The 18,107-nt window shown below is 38.1% G+C and overlaps 1 protein-coding gene across 1 annotated transcript in view; it reads left to right on the top strand.

Moving 5' to 3' along the window:
- CUL2 (cullin 2) overlaps positions 1-18,107 on the top strand; it is a 69,031-nt gene that overhangs the window by 2,480 nt on the left and 48,444 nt on the right. The window contains exon 2 of the mRNA XM_069458622.1: positions 13,645-13,784. Within this exon, the coding sequence (XP_069314723.1) occupies positions 13,666-13,784 (119 nt within the window). The 5' untranslated portion in view covers positions 13,645-13,665. The remainder of the gene's footprint in view (positions 1-13,644; positions 13,785-18,107) is intronic.

Raw genomic sequence — 18,107 nt, 5'->3', positions numbered from 1 at the left:
TAGGGAATAGAATTAAAATCTCTCTCCACTTCTTGTCCGTTGTCACCCAGTTTTCCTTGGAGCCAATGTTAGCTCTTTCTTACCTATCCTTCTAAAGAAATATTTTGTGCACATATAAGCAAATGTATTTATATTATTCTCCCTGTTTTGCAGAAATGGTAGCATCCTTTGCCTGCTTTATTTTTCAGAGTATTATGTAGTATTTAAGTTGTGAAACAGGATGAAAACACCTAAAGAGAGAATGTAGAAAGAAGAGAAAACCATGGAATACTGTAGCATCTTCTGATTTGGATCTGCCCTCTGAGTTTTTGATCTACAGATGTGAAGTTGTTTAAAGAGCTGTTTCTTTTTGTGAAACTTTTTACAAAAGTTTGCACTATTTCTTTTGTGTTTCATCTTATCTGCCTGTTCTTTGTATATACTGGAAAAATGGTTATGATTGAAAGCAATGTTTTCACGTATGCACTAAGAGTTAGGTTTAACAAATTGATGACAGAATCAGCCCTCGAATCTGAATATTGTAAAGCTTATGGCTGGCTGATGTTAAATCTTGGAAAAACAAGCAGAAATTTGGAATGTTATCATGAGATTCATAACAAGTTATTGATACTAGAGATGTATGACGAATCCTTTCTTAGTAATCAGTTAATCAAAATATCTGTTCAGAGTGATCTGGCTCTTTGCCTGGGTTTGAATCTTAACAGTAATGTGGCTGTTAAATTGCAGATGTTAGCATAATCCTTGTGTTACTATCTTCAAGAATATATAGATTCATCTAGTTTGTATTTGGCTTTTAATTGGGAAAGACTTATTGGAGATATTCCTTTGATTCTTAAAAGTTTTGAGACGAGTAGTGTTATGATGTTAGATCTGCAGTGACTTTTAGGGTGCAGTTGAACCCTGCTGGTTGAGTCATTTGGAAGAAAGGAGGTGGAGGCCGGGCGTGGTGGCTCACGCCTGTAATCCTAGCACTCTGGGAGGCCGAGGCGGGCGGATCGTTTGAGCTCAGGAGTTCGAGACCAGCCTGAGCAAGAGCGAGACCCCATCTCTACTAAAAATAGAAAGAAATTATATGGACAGCTAAAAATATATATAGAAAAAATTAGCCGGGCATGGTGGTGCATGCCTGTAGTCCCAGCTACTCGGGAGGCTGAGACAGGAGGATCCTTTGAGCTCAGGAGTTTGAGGTTGCTGTGAGCTAGGCTGACGCCACGGCACTCACTCTAGCCTGGGCAACAGAGTGAGACTCTGTCTCAAAAAAAAAAAAAGAAAGGAGGTGAAATATTTTTTCTTGCTTTAAGCTTTATTATTTTGAAGAATTAAAAATCCAGACTTGCATTGTATTTTCTACTGAATTTATAATACATTCGATATTGGTTGACATTTTGATTTTTTTTGTTAGCTATCTTTAGCCAGATACTTTCTGTGTAAATTGATCTATCTGTTTTTTGAGATTTTTTTTTTTTTAAGGGAAACACAAAAATGCTTGAGGAGAGAAAGACAGGGCAAGAGCAAGATGCAGGTTTACAGAGCATGACACATACGCCACAGATGACGACTGGACTCATTGTCGCAGCAAAGGGAGAGCAAAAGGAAGGGACCCAAAAGGGAAGATTATTCTTGATTTAAGAACTGTTTAGTTCTGTTTGAGTTTTCGTTATTTTTGTTATCATTACCTCTCTTTTGGAAAATTTTTTTTTGCCTGGGATTAAAGTAAGCAGCTGGTTTCTAGGTCAGAGAAATGTAATGTTTGATAGAAAATATTTAATAGAACTTTGTGAAGCGTTAGACACTAATTACTACACATAAGACAACCATATGAAATATATGTAGCATGTGAGGTTTATATAAACTCTGTAAGTGTACAGGTATAAATGTTCTACTTGAAGATTTTAGTTATCTAAAGGATTTTCTTTCTATACTTGAACATTATAAATGATGTTACTGTCATTTAATCATTGGATTATAGCCTAATTGCGTGTGTCAGAATTTTTCATCCATCATATTGACAGTTTATCATTTTTGTTTTTCTTATCAGCTGTAAGCTTCTTGAAGGTTACATCTCTAGGCCCTGGTAGAGATCTAGCATATAGTAAATATTTAATAAGTATCTAGTAACTCAGTGATTTAAGTCTTGTAATATAGGTTGCTTTTCAAAGAATGAAATGTTGGAGTTACCCTATGTAAATATTTGAGTTTCTCCCTTTGGTTTAATTTGGTTGAAGGAAAGAAGGCACAGAATACTTAATTTTTAAAAAATTTTGAAATAGTTTTAGACTTACAGAAAAATTGCAAGACGAAAGCTTGGGTATATCCTTCAGCCGGCTTTTCCTAATGTTAACAGCTTAGGTAAGCATAACATGATGATCAAAACCAGGAAATTAACATGGGTTTGATACTGTTAACTAAACTGCAGACCTTGTTTGAATTTCACTAGTTTTTCCACTAATGTCCATTTTCCATTTAAGATTCTGTCCAGGATCAGACATTGCATTTAGTTGTTGTGGTTCCTTAGTCACTTCTGATCTGTGATCTTTTTCTCTTTCATGACCTTCACAGTTGTGATGAGTGTGGTCACTTATTTTGTAGAATGTCCCCCAATTTGGGTTTTTCTGCTATTTTCTCATGATTAGATTGACATTATGTATTTTTGGCAAAATTGCTATGCAAGTGATCTAGAGTTCTCAATGCATCATATCACAGGGGACAGGATGTCAGTATATCCTATTAGAGACGTTAACTCTCATTTCGTTAAGGTGGTAGCTGCCATATTTCTCTACTTGTGATGTTACTGTTTTTCACTTTATAATTAATAGATATCTTGGAGAGATTCTTTGGAACTTTGCAGATATACTGTTCTCCTCGAACTTTTGCCTACTGATTTTAGCATTGTTTGGTAGATCTTGCCTGCAACAGTTATTACTGTGATGTTCAGTTAATGGTAATTTTGTGTTCTTCTCATTGCTTCTACATTTATTTATTTATTTATTTATTTATTTATTTGAGACAGAGTCTCACTCTGTTGCTCAGGCTAGAGTGCCGAGCTCACAGCAACCTCAAACTCCTGGGCTCAAGCAATCCTCCTGCCTCAGCCTCCCGAGTAGCTGGGACTACAGGCATGTGCCACCATGCCCGGCTAATTTTTTCTATATATATTTTTAGTTGTCCATATAATTTCTTTCTATTTTTAGTAGAGACTGGGTCTCATTCTTGCTCAGGCTGGTCTCGAACTCCTGAGCTCAAACAATCCACCTGCCTCGGCTTCCCAGAGTGCTAGGATTACAGGCGTGAGCCACCATGCCTGGCCTGCTTCTGTATTTATTAATTGGAATTCATCTATAAGGAAGAGCTATCCCTTGTCTGCACTTATTTTTTCAATAATTTGTTTTTATCAGTATTGAGTTGTAGACATTTATTAAATATTTTATCTGTGGCATATAATCTAATACTGTCAATATTTATTTTGTTGCCCACATTGTTCCAGATTTCGCCTTTAATTTGGCTCTTTATCTTTTTATCATGCCCCCATATTTTTAGGAAAGCACCTCATGTTTTCTGGTATCATAAATATTCTAGGCTCAACTTGTATTTTTCCTGTTCCAGCTTTGGAATCAGTCACTTTCCCAAGGAGCTCTGGTTCCTTTTATTAGAGAACGATGTTTAGAAACCAAGATCTGGGTTCTATGTGTGCTCATTGCCACTGGGGTGTCATTGCTCCTAGGCCCTTCTCAGTGGACAGAGCTAGGAATACATGTATGTGTACTAGTCCATGCATACACAAACATTTGAATTTATTTCTGTATCTTTTTATCTGTATGTGTGTATTCACAACTATGAGTTCATAACTGATACCTTTGATTCCAATCCAGTACCATAGGGTTTATGCTAGCCTTCCCTCTTTATTTATAACTATTTTCTGACAGTGGGAAATAGAGGATACCTTTCTGCTAGTCATAGTAATCATGGAAGTACTGTAAAGTTAGCAAAATAATGAATACTGTGACAACAAGAAAAAGATCCTCAAGTAGTCCCAAACCATAAAGAAAAAATTTAAGCTATCTTAAAATATTTCTCTTTTATTAGAAAGCAGTCTAACTGAACCAAAAATAATGATATTTTGTCTTTGTAGTTCCGAGTATTGTTCTGATTAGTAAGCACTCGTTTAAAATTTTTTAGAGAGCACTTTGCACTGAGGTTCAGATACTTTCTCTTGCATGTTGTATGTGTGATCTAGGTTTTAAGCACTTAGAATAAGGACAGTATTTTGGGGGAGGTATTTTTTTATTGCAGTAAGATATGTTTAATACATAACATAAAATTTACTGTTTTAACCATCTTCAAATGGACAGATCAGTGGCATTAATTGCAATTCCATCATGACCATCACCACTATTTATAGAACTTTTTCATTACTACAAGCAAAAACTCTGCAACCATTAAGCAGTAGCTCCCCATTTCCCCTCCCCCAGCACCTGATGTCGTCTACTCTACCTTCTGTCTTTATGAATTTGCCTATTCTAAGTACCTCATGTAAGTAAGATCATAAAATACATGTCCATTATTTATTTGACTTTGCATAATGTCTTTAAGGTTTATCCTTGTTGTAGCTTGTATCAGAACTTTATACTTTTATGGTTGAATAATATTTCGTTGTATGTACATACCACATTTTGCTTATCCATTCATCTGTTGATGGGCACTTGGGTTGTTTCCAATCTTTTAGGTATTGTGAATAATGTTGAATGAACATTGGTGCACGAGTATCTGTTTTAATCCCTGCTTTCAGTTCCTTTGGGAATATATCTAGGAGAGCGATTGCTGGATCATAAGATAATTCTGTGTTTAGCTTTTTGAGGGAACCCCTACGCTGTTTTCCAAAGTGGGTGCACCATCTAACATTTTCACCATAAGTGGATATGATTCCAATTTCTCTATATCCTGGCAAAATTTGGTGTTTTCCATTTTTAAAAAAAATTATGGTTTCCTACTGGATATGAAGTGGTATCTCATTGTGTTTTGATTTGCATTTCACTAAGGACTTGTCATGTTCAGCGTCTTTCCCCCCCATATATTTTCCATTTGTATATATTCATGGAGTACAAGTGCAGTTTTGCTACATTGATATATTGCATTGTGGTGAAGTCAGGGCCTTCAATGCATACATCACTTAAGCAATGCACATGGTATACACCAAGCAACCTCCCATCATTCTCCGCCCCACCCCACTGAGTCTCTGTTGTCCACTGATCTACACTCTGCTTCCATGTATACACATTATTTAGCTCCCACTTACAAGTGAGACGACGCACTATTTGTGTTTCTGTGTCTGAGTTGTTTCACTTAAGACAATGGCCTCCAGTTCCATTTATGTCGCTGCAAAAGACATGATTTCATTCTTTTTTTTTTTTTTACAGCTGAGTAGTATTCCATTGTGTGTGTGTGTGTGTGTATATATATATATATCTATCTCACATTTTTTAATCCAGTCCTCTGTTGATGGACACTTAAGTTGATTCCATATCTTTGCTATTGTGAATAGTGCTGTGATAAACATATGAGTGCCGGCATCTTTTTGATATAGTGATTTCTTTTCCTTTGGGGTAGATACCCAGAAGTGGGATTGCTGGATCATATGGTAGTTCTATTTTTAGTTCTTTGAGAAATCTCCATACTGAGGTTGCACGAATTTACATTCCCACCAACAGTATGTAAGAGTTCCCTTTTCTCAGCATACTCACCAACCCATCTGTTTTGTCTTTTTAGTAATAGCCATTCTGATTGGTATAAGATGACATCTCATTGTCGTTTTAGTTTGCATTTCTCTGATGATTAGTGATGTTGAACATTTTTTCATATGATTGTTGGCCATTTGTCTTCTTTTGCAAAATGTTTATTCATATCCTTAATGCACTTTTTAATGGGGTTATTTGTTCTTTTTGTCTTGAGTTGTTTGAGTTACTTATAAATTCTGGATATTAGTCCCTTGTTGGATGTATCGTTTGCAAATATTTTCTCCCATTCTACAGATTGTCTGTTCACTCTGTTGATTATTTCTTTTGTTGTGCAGCATCTTTGTAGTTTAAGTTCCATTTGTCTATTTTTGTTTTTGTTGCCTGTACTTTTGAGGTCTTAGTTATGAATTCTTTGCCTAGATCAACATCCAAAAGAGTTTTCCCTAGGTTTTCTTCAGTATTTTTTTCTTTTCTTTTCTTTTTTCTTTTCTTTTTTTTTTTTTTTTTGAGATAGAGTCTCACTCTGTTGCCCCGGCTAGGGTGCCATGGCGTCGGCCTAGCTCGCAGCAACCTCCAACTCCTAGGCTCAAACAATCCTCCTGGCTCAGCCTCCCGAGTCGCTGGGACTACAGGCATGCGCCACCATGCCCAGCTAATTTTTTGTATATATTCTTAGTTGTCCAGTTGATTTCTTTCTATTTTTAGTAGAGACAGGGTCTCTCTACTCTCCCAGAGTGCTAGGATTACAGGTGTGAGCCACCACGCCAGTTTCTTAAATTTCTTGACTGGATTATTATTTTTTTTTTTTTTTTTGAAAATGAGGCCGGGCGCGGTGGCTCACGCCTGTAATCCTAGCACTCTGGGAGGCCGAGGCGGGTGGATCGCTCAAGGTCAGGAGTTCGAGACCAGCCTGAGCAAGAGCGAGACCCCGTCTCTACTAAAAATAGAAAGAAATTATATGGACAACTAAAATATATATAGAAAAAAATTAGCCGGGCATGGTGGCGCGTGCCTATAGTCCCAGCTACTCGGGAGGCTGAGGCAGGAGGATCTCTTGAGCCCAGGAGTTTGAGGTTGCTGTGAGCTAGGCTGACGCCATGACACTCACTCTAGCCCGGGCAACAAAGTGAGACTCTGTCTCAAAAAAAAAAAAAAAAAAAAAAAAAAAAGAAAAAAAAAAAATGAAAATGAGAAAGCAAGGGAAAAAGACATTAAACTTCAAGCTGATAAGAGTAGTGTGAGAACTTGATCTGATAAGCAAAATTGCTACTAAAGTGACTAATGGCGGGTGGTGTGGACAGTCAGGACTTAGAATATTTCATTACCCCACGAGTTTCCTAGTGTTCCTCTGTAGCTGTGTCCTCCGCCCATCCTGAGCCTCTCAGAACCAATGCTATTTTTTGCCTTTTCCAGAAAGTCATACAAATTGAATCATGGAATATGTAGCTAATGAGTCTGCCTTCTTTCACTTAGCGTGGTGCTTTTGAGAGTCATTCATACTGTTCCATGTATCAGTAATTTGTTCCATTTTATTGCTGAGCAGAACACCATTGTGTGAATGCACCATGCTTTGTTTTTCTTTGCTTAATCCCATTCACCAGCTGATGGGCATTTGGGTTGTTTCCAGTTTTTTTTTTTTTTTTTAAGAGACAGTGTCTTGCTCTGTCACCTGGGCTAGAGTGCCGTGGCGTCAGCCTAGCTCACCAGAACCTTCGACTCCTGGGCTCAAGGGATCCTTCTGCCTCAGCCTCCCCAGTAGCTGGGACTGCAGGCATGCACCACCACACCTGGCAAATTTTTGTGTGTTTATAGAGACAGGTCTCGCTCTTGCTCAGGCTGGTCTCGAACTCCTGAGCTCCACTGATGCTCCCACCTTGGACTCCCAGAGTACTAGGATTACAGCCATGAGCCACTGCACCCGGCCTTTTACTGTTTTATTCTGGAAAATTGTAAATATATATAAAAAATGAATAATATAATAACCCCCTATGTCCTTGTCATTCATTCTCAATGACTATCAACACATGAGCAAGCAGTTTAATTTTGAAGATTTCAGAAAGTATATCTCACTATATCTGTAGATATTTTAAAATGTCTAATAGATAAAGGGGTTCTCATTTTTTAAAAACTCAATAAAATTATCATAAAAATTCCTTGGGGCCATCAAATATCCTATCAGTGTTCAAATTTCCCGAGATATCATATATCAGGTTTTTTTTTTTTTTTAATTTTTCATTTTTGAGACAAGATCTTGCTCCGTCTCCCAGGCTAGAGTGTATAGCTCACCGTAACCTCAAATTCCTGGGCTGAAGCAATCCTCCTGCCTCAGCCTCCCAAAGTGCTAGGGTTACAGGTGTGACCCACCATCCCTGGCCCATATATCAGTTCGAGAAAGTGTTTAAATCTGGATTCAAATAAGCTCAATTACAGTGATTAACGCACCTTTTTAGTCTCTTAATTTGATTACCCATCCATCTCTCTCTGTCTCTGTCTCTCATGTGTACATGCAGTTTATTCATTATCCAGTAGAGTTTCCTGCGGTATTCATTTTGGTGATTTGCAGGTTTGAGAGGGTTAGCAATGCTTGTATATATAATATGTATTGCATAGAAGACGTGCAGAAGGCCTTTAATAATTGGTAGTTGAACATAATGATACAATCACTGCAATTTCTTTTTCTTATCAGTAAATACGTATAGCAATTGTGACTTTTTGTTATCAAAACCTTAAATGGGCCCGGCACGGTGGCTCACGCCTGTAATCCTAGCACTCTGGGAGGCCGAGGCGGGTGGATTGTTTGAGCTCAGGAGTTCAAGACCAGCCTGAGCAAGAGCAAGACCCCGTCTCTACTAAAAATAGAAAGAAATTATGTGGACAGCTAAAAATATATACAGAAAAAATTAGCCAGGCATGGTGGTGCATACCTATTCCCAGCTACTCGGGAGGCTGAGGCAGGAGGATCGCTTGAGCCCAGGAGTTTGAGGTTGCTGTGAGCTCGGCTGACACCATGGCACTCTAGCCCAGCCAACAGAGGGAGACTCTGTCTCAAAAAAAATAAAATAAAATAAAATAACCTTAAATGAAAACCTTATTAAAGTTATTGTGAAATGAGTTTACTAATAACATTTTAAAAAACCATTTAACTTAAAATTACTGGTATTAAACTAGGCACTCATCATATCATATCAAACATATACAATGAAATGCTGTAAGATCAAAGCTTTGTGTATTAATATGGACTGCTTTACCAAATATACTCTTAAAAAAGCAAAGTATGTAACAATGTGAATAGTACGCCATGTATGTAAAAAAGATTATATATATTATTTATGTCAAAGAGGGATAACAAACCGTATGTATAAAATACTCCCAGGAACATATAACATTTATTGCCTCTGGCGATGGAAGCTGGTGGCTAGATGGTGTAGGAGTGGGAGAGAAACTGAGACTTCAGAATTTTGTGCTGTGCAGCGATGTGAATGCACCTGTTCTCCCCTCTGTCCCCCTTAAATTACTCTGAAATTTTTTGGTAGGATTTTTATAATTTACTTTTTAAATGTATAGCAGCTTTATTGAGGTATACTTCATATACCATTCAGTTTACCCATTTGAAGTGTACAGTTCAACGGTTTTTAGTATATTCACAGAGTTGTGCAACTATCGTGACAATCAATTTTAGAACATTTTCATCCATTAGCAGTCACTTCCCATTTCCCTCCCAAGTTCCCTAGGCAACCACTAATCTACTTTCTGTCTCTATAGATTTGCTTATTCTGGGTATTGCATATAAAGAGAATCCTACAATATGTGGTCTTTTGTGACCTACTTCATTCACTTAGTATAATGTTTTTGAGGTTCATTCTTGTAGTGTATATCAGTACTTCATTTCCTTGTATTGGTGAATAATAATTCATTTTGAGGCTATAACGCATTTTATTTGTTCATTTATTGAGTGATAGACGGTTGAGTTCTTTCTACTTTTTGGCTTTTATGAATAATGCTGCTATGAACATTTGTGTACCAGTTTTTGTGTGGACGTGTTTTCATTTCTCTTGGGTATATACCTAGGAATGGAATTGCTGGGGCATATGGTAACTATGGTTATATAGTTCCTTGTATAATTATTTAATGTACTATTATCAACAGTCACACATATTTAGAAATGGTGCTGTGAGAAAATCTAATGTACGAGTGTCCTCATATGTAATGAAAATTTCACAAATATATTTATTATTAATGTTGACAGTGTTTTCTGTAAACAGGCAATTAATATTTTTATTTTGAAATTTTAAAAAAATTTGGAGCCTATATTTTATTTTTGGAGCCCATAACTCTCAGGGGCCCTAGACACTGTACCTATGTACCTAAGTGCTAAAAGCCCCATCATTGCAAGAGTGGAACTCAGAAGAAAGCTAAAAGTGATTATGGTAATGTGAGGTTTGAACTTTGCAGATAATTGATGGGACACAATCTAACGGAGGGGTGATGGGAATCCCCAGGAATGTGCAGGAATGAAGAGCAAAACTCATATATTTTTGTGAGTTGTTTGACAGTTTGGGAGGTAGAAAACAGTGCAGTAGTCCTGGTCCTGTTTGTTTCTTTGCCCTGTCTCTTTCATGTCCTTATGTAAACCCTCCATGAATACGTTATCATTTATACAATTTCAAGAAAACGGAGACACTTATGTTTTTTATTAATAGTTATATGAGCTTTCTAGTGGGCAGACACTGTAATAGACCATTTCAGCATACTTTCTGCATTAGTTTGTCGGGTTTTGGTGTGTTTTTCTAGGCCAGTGTATCTCTCGCTCTGGCTTCCGGATTTTCCATCTATCCAAACGCGGATTATCACTGCATTTGTGCCCATCCTACCATAAATCTATTGGTTTCAGCAGAGAAGTCAGTGTCAGTATGATTCCATAAAGCTACAAGACAGTCTGTCCAACCATTAAACTAATTTACAAGTGTGTTCATGATATGATTCTAACTTCATAAGAGGAGAAAACAAATGGGGAGGGATGTTGGTATACAGCCATAAAATAGTCCTCACTCTCAAGAAACAGATAATTCCAGTTCAGAATGATTAAATGCTCTAATAGAGGTGAGCATGGAGTTCTAGGGTAATACCCAAGATGGGCACCTCACCTAGCTTAAATGGGTCCAAGAGAGTTTTTTAAAAGCAGGTGTATCTGGCCCAAGGCTGTATCAGTAGGGAGTTTGGTAAATGGGTGGGAGGGGCAGTTAAGGAAAAGAGAAGCATTTTAGGCAGAGAAAATAATGAGTAAAGGCAGATGGAGGAATCAGGCTGCTGTGTTCAGTGAGCTCTAAGCAGAGAGAAGTTACTGGATTATGAGGTCAAGGAAGGGAGACCGTGAGAAGGAGAAGCCGGAGAAGTGCTTTAGTCTGGTGCCTCGTCGTGAATGAGCCTAAACCGAATGCTGTCTGCAGTAGGAAACATTAGACGGCTTTAAAATGCAAACGTGACATGGTCAACTTTTTGATTTGCCCCTATCAAAACATATTATTTTACATCTTTTGGTAAGGGCAAGATCCAGGATTCTAATCTTGAGGTCAAAAACTTTTGTTTTTTGGCCACTATATCTGAACCTAGAACGGTGTCTGGCAAAGAGAAAAAGTCACTGGCAGTGTTAGCGGGGCAGTGCGCTTGCCCTTAGCGGTGGAGCACAGGCTCCGCGTGGCTCAGTCCTGATGCCACCGTTACCTGGCGCTGTGACCTTAAGCAAGTTTCTTTCTTTTTTTTTCCCCCTCCAGATATGCAAGCAGAGAACAACTTAATTTTTTTTCTTTTCTTTCTTCTTTCTATTCTACTGCATCTTCTCAGAAGAAACATTATTTTATTTTACTTTTTTGAGTCCGGGTTGTTTCTTTGGACACCAAAATTCTTTCTTCCCCTGAAAACTTCAACTGTTGCATTCATTCATTCAATAAGTATTTATTTACTTTATTTATATTTTGGAGACAGGGTCTCACTCTCTTGCCTGGACTAGAGTGCAGTGGCGTCATCATAGCTCACTGCATGCTCAAACTTCTGGACTCAAGTGATCCTCCTGCCTCAGCCTCCCGAGTAGCTGACACTACAGGCTTGAGCCACTATGCCTGGCTAATTTTTTTTTTTTAGTTTTTGTACAGACTCAGTATGTTGCTTAGGCTGGTATTGAACTCCTGGCCTCAAGCAGTCCTCCCAACGAGATTACAGGCGTGAGCCACCACACCTGGCCTAAGCAAGTTTCTTAATCACCGTGTGACTTGGTTTTCTTACCTAGAAAATGGGGAGAACAGTGGGACCTACCTGTCAGGCTGTTGGGAGGATTAAATGAGCTCATACAATGCACTTAGAATAAACACTGTACGAATGTAACAGCTGTTATTTCTGGTGAGGGCCTGAATCCAGAGCATTTGTGGGTCGCAGGAATGCATGGATTCAGGAAAGACTCAGGGGCACAGTAGTTGGACAGGATGTGGTGAATAAGGGAGAGAAGGAGTTACAGTTAATTCCTGATTTAGAGCTAAGGAAAATTGGTAGGTACTCTGACCTCCCCCTCCCCACCTTTGCACAGAGAAATCACTGCTAATCCATTCTAGATGGTTCTGGAAGGAGTTGAAGATCAGAGGTCGAGCCTTTGGTATGCTGAGGAAAGAGAATGTTGATTCAGTGTGGCATACCCTTATTTGGGTATTTGACTTTTCTCTGATTTTTTTTTATTTTTTCCTTTTCTTCCATGGAGGCCGTTCCCGGGACTCCCCTCGAGTTCTCAGGACAGAAAGACCTCTGGTGTTTTGTAGCTGCCCTCGCCTGTCTCCTTTGCTCTTTGTGCCTCATTCCCTCCTCCCCATTGTTTTGCCCCTTTATTCTCCACTGTGGGAGACAAGAGAAAAGAGATTTCATCCTTGCTTGGCCTTGGCTACAGACTAGGTTGGTGCTTCGCAGTCCTGGAATAAGGGGAGCCTCTGGAGGATGTTAAAACATATGCCAGAAAAGCGTTCCCTTGTGCAATTCAATTTAACTTAGAAAGTTTCTCTTTTAATTCTGTTCCAGTGTGATGTTGAGAAAGATTTAGAATCTAGCTTGAACCAAGTTTCTATAACCTTGGGACCCTGTTCTGGAAACTAGCTAATTCCTAAGTGGAGCTTGTCTGCTAGGCAGGCGGAGTCTTTTAGCTCCAGTAAAGTCCCGTCAAGTTCACTGGAGCCTGGGGTTCAATGCTAGAGCTGTGCTTCTCGTCAGAGAGTTGGGTTGCATGTACCCCAAGAATCTGAGAAGGAGCCTAAAGCTCTCTGCTGTGAACCAGACATTTCTTTGATATCTTTAATTTTTTATCTTAAAAGGTCATGTGAATTTTGTATTCTACTTACAGTTCACCATTTATTTTAATATAAATGTAAATTTCCTCCTTAATCTTTTACCAAAACTGATGCTCCAGGAAGATAAACTCTTTCATTTTCTTATGACTTTTCTTATTCCTTTGCTCTTTCTCCAGTTTAAGGAGTGCCAATGACAAGGATTTGGGACCAAAACCTTTTTGTTGAGTGTCCTACATGTTTCCCATGGTGGGATTTTGCTCTTTAGTTACCTGGGTCCCTGCTTCTTTCCCTCAACATATTAAGGGAGGCTTATAAATCTTTGAAATGACACCCTTGATCATAAATAATTTTAATAAAAGCTTTCCATTTCCTAGAATTTGTAATGAGTGTAAATAGTCTATGAAATGTCTTGTCCAGATAGTTGTGAAAAGATGGTAATCAATGTTTACTGTGTTCTTAATATGTGCCAGGTTCTGTTCTTATTCCTTTCATATGTCATGCTATTTAATATTTAAGTACATGGTGTTTTAAATGCAATTAACCAAGCGTGTGGAATTCATTCTAACGTTGTTATTGTTTTTGATTGACAGATTCAACACTAACCTTGCACAATGTCTTTGAAACCAAGAGTAGTAGATTTTGATGAAACATGGAACAAACTATTAACTACTATCAAAGCTGTTGTCATGTTGGAATACGTCGAAAGAGCAACGTGGAACGATCGCTTCTCGTATCCTTTTAGTTGCAGCTTGGACTATTGTTCTAGAATTGATAAACTTGTTGAAAAGGAAGTACAGGTTTAAGCTTGTATAAATAGAAGAACTTTCCAGCGTAAGTATTTTCAAATATATTATTATTTACATATCCAAGTCCATCACCTCTTGTGGCAGTCAAGTTTTGAGAACTTTTCATTCAACAAATATTTATTGAGTACTTAGTATCTTAAAGCAGGGTCAGGGTGTGGTGAAGGCTTGGAATACATGTGTGCAGTTGGTCAAGGAAGGCTTCCTAAGGGTGGTGACATTTGAGCAGAGACTGGAACCAAGCGAGGGAACAAGCCCTGCAGATTCTGGGGGCAGAGTGCTCTGGGCAGAGGGTGAGCAGCAAGTTCAATGACTGGGATGGAAACATGCTTTTTAATTAGATTGTCTGCAAAATCTGGCTATTTTATATAAAAATGCAGATCCGTGCTTTCTGTAGGATGCTCTGAAGCCTGATGTCCTTCATTCTTACATGACAGCAGTCTGCCAGACCTAACTAGCGCTGCCCGCTTATAGCAGTCTTCTGGAGCTAAAGAAGGGTTGCCCTCATTGTGTAGGGCGTGCATTCTTTAGAAACGCTCTGATTTCATAAGACAGTGATTCAGCTTGCTCTCAGTGCCTAACTAATTGTTAATATTAAGCCGAGTGTTGATGCCAGAACAGTGAAGTTCTTTTAGACCAACAGGGAACCACTTAACTGATCACAACTGCAGTTGTCAGTGAGGAACATTTGTTAGGCTACCTGTGTTCTGGGCACCGAAGATACATAAACTGATGCTAACATTTTTTTTTTTTTTTGAGACAGAGTCTCACTCTGTTGCCCAGGCTAGAGTGAGTGCCGTGGCGTCAGCCTAGCTCACAGCAACCTCAAACTCCTGAGCTCAAAGGATCCTCCTGTCTCAGCCTCCCGAGTAGCTGGAACTACAGGCATGCACCACCATGCCCGGCTAACTTTTTCTATATATATATTTTTTAGCTGTCCATATAATTTCTTTCTATTTTTAGTAGAGATGGGGTCTCGCTCTTGCTCAGGCTGGTCTCGAACTCCTGAGCTCAAACGATCCGCCCACCTCGGCCTCCCAGAGTGCTAGGATTACAGGCGTGAGCCACCACACCTGGCTGATGCTAACATTTTTGAAGGCTTCATAATTTGCAAAGATCTTTTACATTTTTTATGTTATTTGATACCTCAAACAAGCCTATCAGATCACTAGGGCTGATATAATTCCTCATCTTTATGTAACAGATGGGGCAACTGATCTCAGAGATAAACAGACTTGCCCAGCTTTATGCAGGTAGTAATTGATAGAGCAAAGACTTGAATACAAGATTTTAAACATCTAATCCCTGTGCTTCCCAGTCTATGCAGGGGATAATTTATATGGATTCTGCCTTTGAAGAACTTAGTATTGAATTAGTCTTTTAAATTAGCTAAGCTAATTTTTCTGTGGAACATTATGGATTGATTTGGGTCGAGAATCTTAATAAAAGTTGAAAAAGTGTTAAAGGCTACTTGTTTGTGAATGAGGTTTGGCTAGGCAAGTACTTAGGTGCTTTTAAGGATATTTTACCTACTCAGAGAGGGAAGCAAAGGAGTTCATTGTAGAAGATGACAAGAAGATGGAAAATGAGCATGAGGTAAAGAAAAAGAAAAGATTAATACATTCTTTATTGTTGTACAGAATATATAGTTAATTGCTTGGTTTATAAGTGGTCTTGAAATGGATGACTTCCCTGGAAAGTGACCCCTATTTATTTGAATCATCTAAGATAGATTAGTTATTTTTAACCTGACCATGAATTCCCCCCAAAATAAAAAATATGCACAAAAAAAGTAAAATTAAAGAATGGAATCCCTTGTTTTAAATTTTGTTTTGAAAAATAAAGTGCTATGTTACTATTGGTTCTAAAGTAAAATTCCCTCCTTTTCTTTGTGATTTTGCCCAAAGATGAATTCTCACAACGTGAATACACCTGTGTATCCAATAAATAGAACACTCTGAGCATCCCAGAAGCACCCCTGGTTCCCCCTTATTCTGGCAACTTTTTTATGTCTGATTTTACCAGGGTAAGTTTGTGGTGAATAATTGAGTTTGAATAGTATAAATCTCTATGATGAAACAAAACAAAAGCCCTTAGCGGATTTAAATTATGTAGTAAATTAGGACTTTTTTTTTTTTTTTTTTTTTTTTGAGACAGTCTCTCGCTGTGTTGCCCTAGGTAGAGTGCCATGGCATCATCGTAGCTCAAACTCCTGAGCTCAAGTGATCCTCCTGCCTCAGCCTCCTGAGTAGCTGGAACTACAGGCGTGTGCCACCACGCCCAGCCCTAGGGCTTTAAAAAAAAAAAAAAAAAAAAAAGAATTTATAGTTGAAAACTGCAGGGGCTCCAGGCTTTATCCACGTGTTCAAATAACATTATTTTGAACCACGTTTCTTCTCTACCGATGCCTTGCTCCCTTTCTCTTTCACCAAACCAATCTTCTGTAGAATTTATATACAAGAAATTTTTTAAATTCTTCTTTCTTAGGTGGTATATATTCAGATTCCTACTTTCTTTGTAATATAGGTTAATATTTTAATGTATTATGTTATTGCTAGTGAACAGTTTTATAGCCTGTTCTCTTTTACTTAGATAATTTAATTCATAAAGGTTCCATATTATATCTAAGTTCGTTTAAAATAATAACTAATATGTTTTTTCTGACTGTATATTTTTTTCCTACAAAAAAATCTGGCTCAGTGATATTACATTATATGGATGATTTTTTTACTTGACTATTTTTATTTTTTAATATTAAAGAAATTTTTTGCTTTGCTTTTATGCAGTAGTGTGTTGAAGAAATATATATACACATATGTATATGAAGATACTTTATTAGTTACTCATTATAATTAAAAATAAGTAAGAAAAGGGTTTAGAAAGAAGATGGAAAAGTCTGACTGAAGTCTACCAGATGGTGACCCCATGTGGGGAGGGCTGCTTGCTCTTTGGAGTAGGGTACTAGGTAAGTAGAACACATGACATTGACTTCCCACCTCTCTTCCTTCAAAAAGCATTTAATAAGGGCCTGTCACATGCCATGAACTGTATGCCTAGGAGCTGGAAATGTAGAGCTGATCAGAATAGGCTAGTGTGGATGACAAAAGTATAAATAATGTCTGTTGTATAAAAATATGTTTGATAGAAGAATACATAGGGTGTTATGGGGATGTAGAGGAGGAAGAACCTGCACCTCAACTCTAATATATTTTTTAAGTATATGTTTTTATTTTGTAATATTTCCTGATCTTTATATTAAATATAAATACTTGATTCCATCCTAAATAATTAACTTTATTTTCAGTTTCTATCTGCATCCTTAGGCTGGTCTCAGATTGCTCATGTCCTTTATTGTCCACATTTGGTCAGTGATGTGTAGTTTATGAAGCATTTTAAACTACATGAGCTTATTTGGGTCTCACAGGGACTCTGGAGATGCCAGAGGAACGTTTTTTATGTTTACCTCGGGGGCAGTTGGTAGTGGTCATTCTACTGATCAGATACCAAAGCTCTGCCATGGAACGATCTTAGAGACAACCACGAGGAGTTCTTGACCTAGATGGGATTCAGGTGTCGGTGTTCATGGGGACAAATGAGCTGTTATCTCCAGAATGCGTTTTCACATCGGAGGCAGCATATCAAACAGTCTCTGACATCCTATCTCACACTGTATCTGCTCCCAAGATCATAAAGTGGTGTTGCCTTAAGTCTCTTTTTATCCTTAGCATAATGTTTTTAATCCTTGGAGGTATTAAAAGGATTCAATAAAGCACAGGATATTAAAAAAAACAAAAGGGAAATGGCACCCCAGAGAGGCTAAGAGACTTGGTTAAGATCCCTGGTTATGGCTGAGTGCAGTGGCTCATGCCTGTAATCCCAGCACTTTGGGAGGCCGAGGCGGGAGAATTGTTTGAGGCCAGTAGTTTGAGACCAGCCTGAGCAACTAGGGAGACCCTGTCTCTACAAAACAAACAAACAAAAGGTCAGTGGCTAGTAGAAGGTAAAGTCTCAATTAGATCTCATTTCTTCCAACTCCTGTTAGAGTTTGTCTGCCGCTGGTGATGGTATTCAAAAACTTAATTGATTAGTTGATATCACTATTATTCATACTATATTTCTTCTAATAGAGTAAATGCTGAAGGACAGTGGATAGGTTGTAGAATATCTTGAGTGCTATGACTGGGAGAATGTGTCCAGTAAGTAATTTTTCTGTTTTGTTTTTCAGAATTGCTTAGGCATATCTACCTCTT

Source organism: Eulemur rufifrons, chromosome 25 (genome assembly GCF_041146395.1).
Source record: "Eulemur rufifrons isolate Redbay chromosome 25, OSU_ERuf_1, whole genome shotgun sequence".
Taxonomy (NCBI): domain Eukaryota; kingdom Metazoa; phylum Chordata; class Mammalia; order Primates; family Lemuridae; genus Eulemur; species Eulemur rufifrons.
Note: the sequence above shows the minus strand (reverse complement) of the source record. Positions and strands in the feature narration are given on the sequence as shown.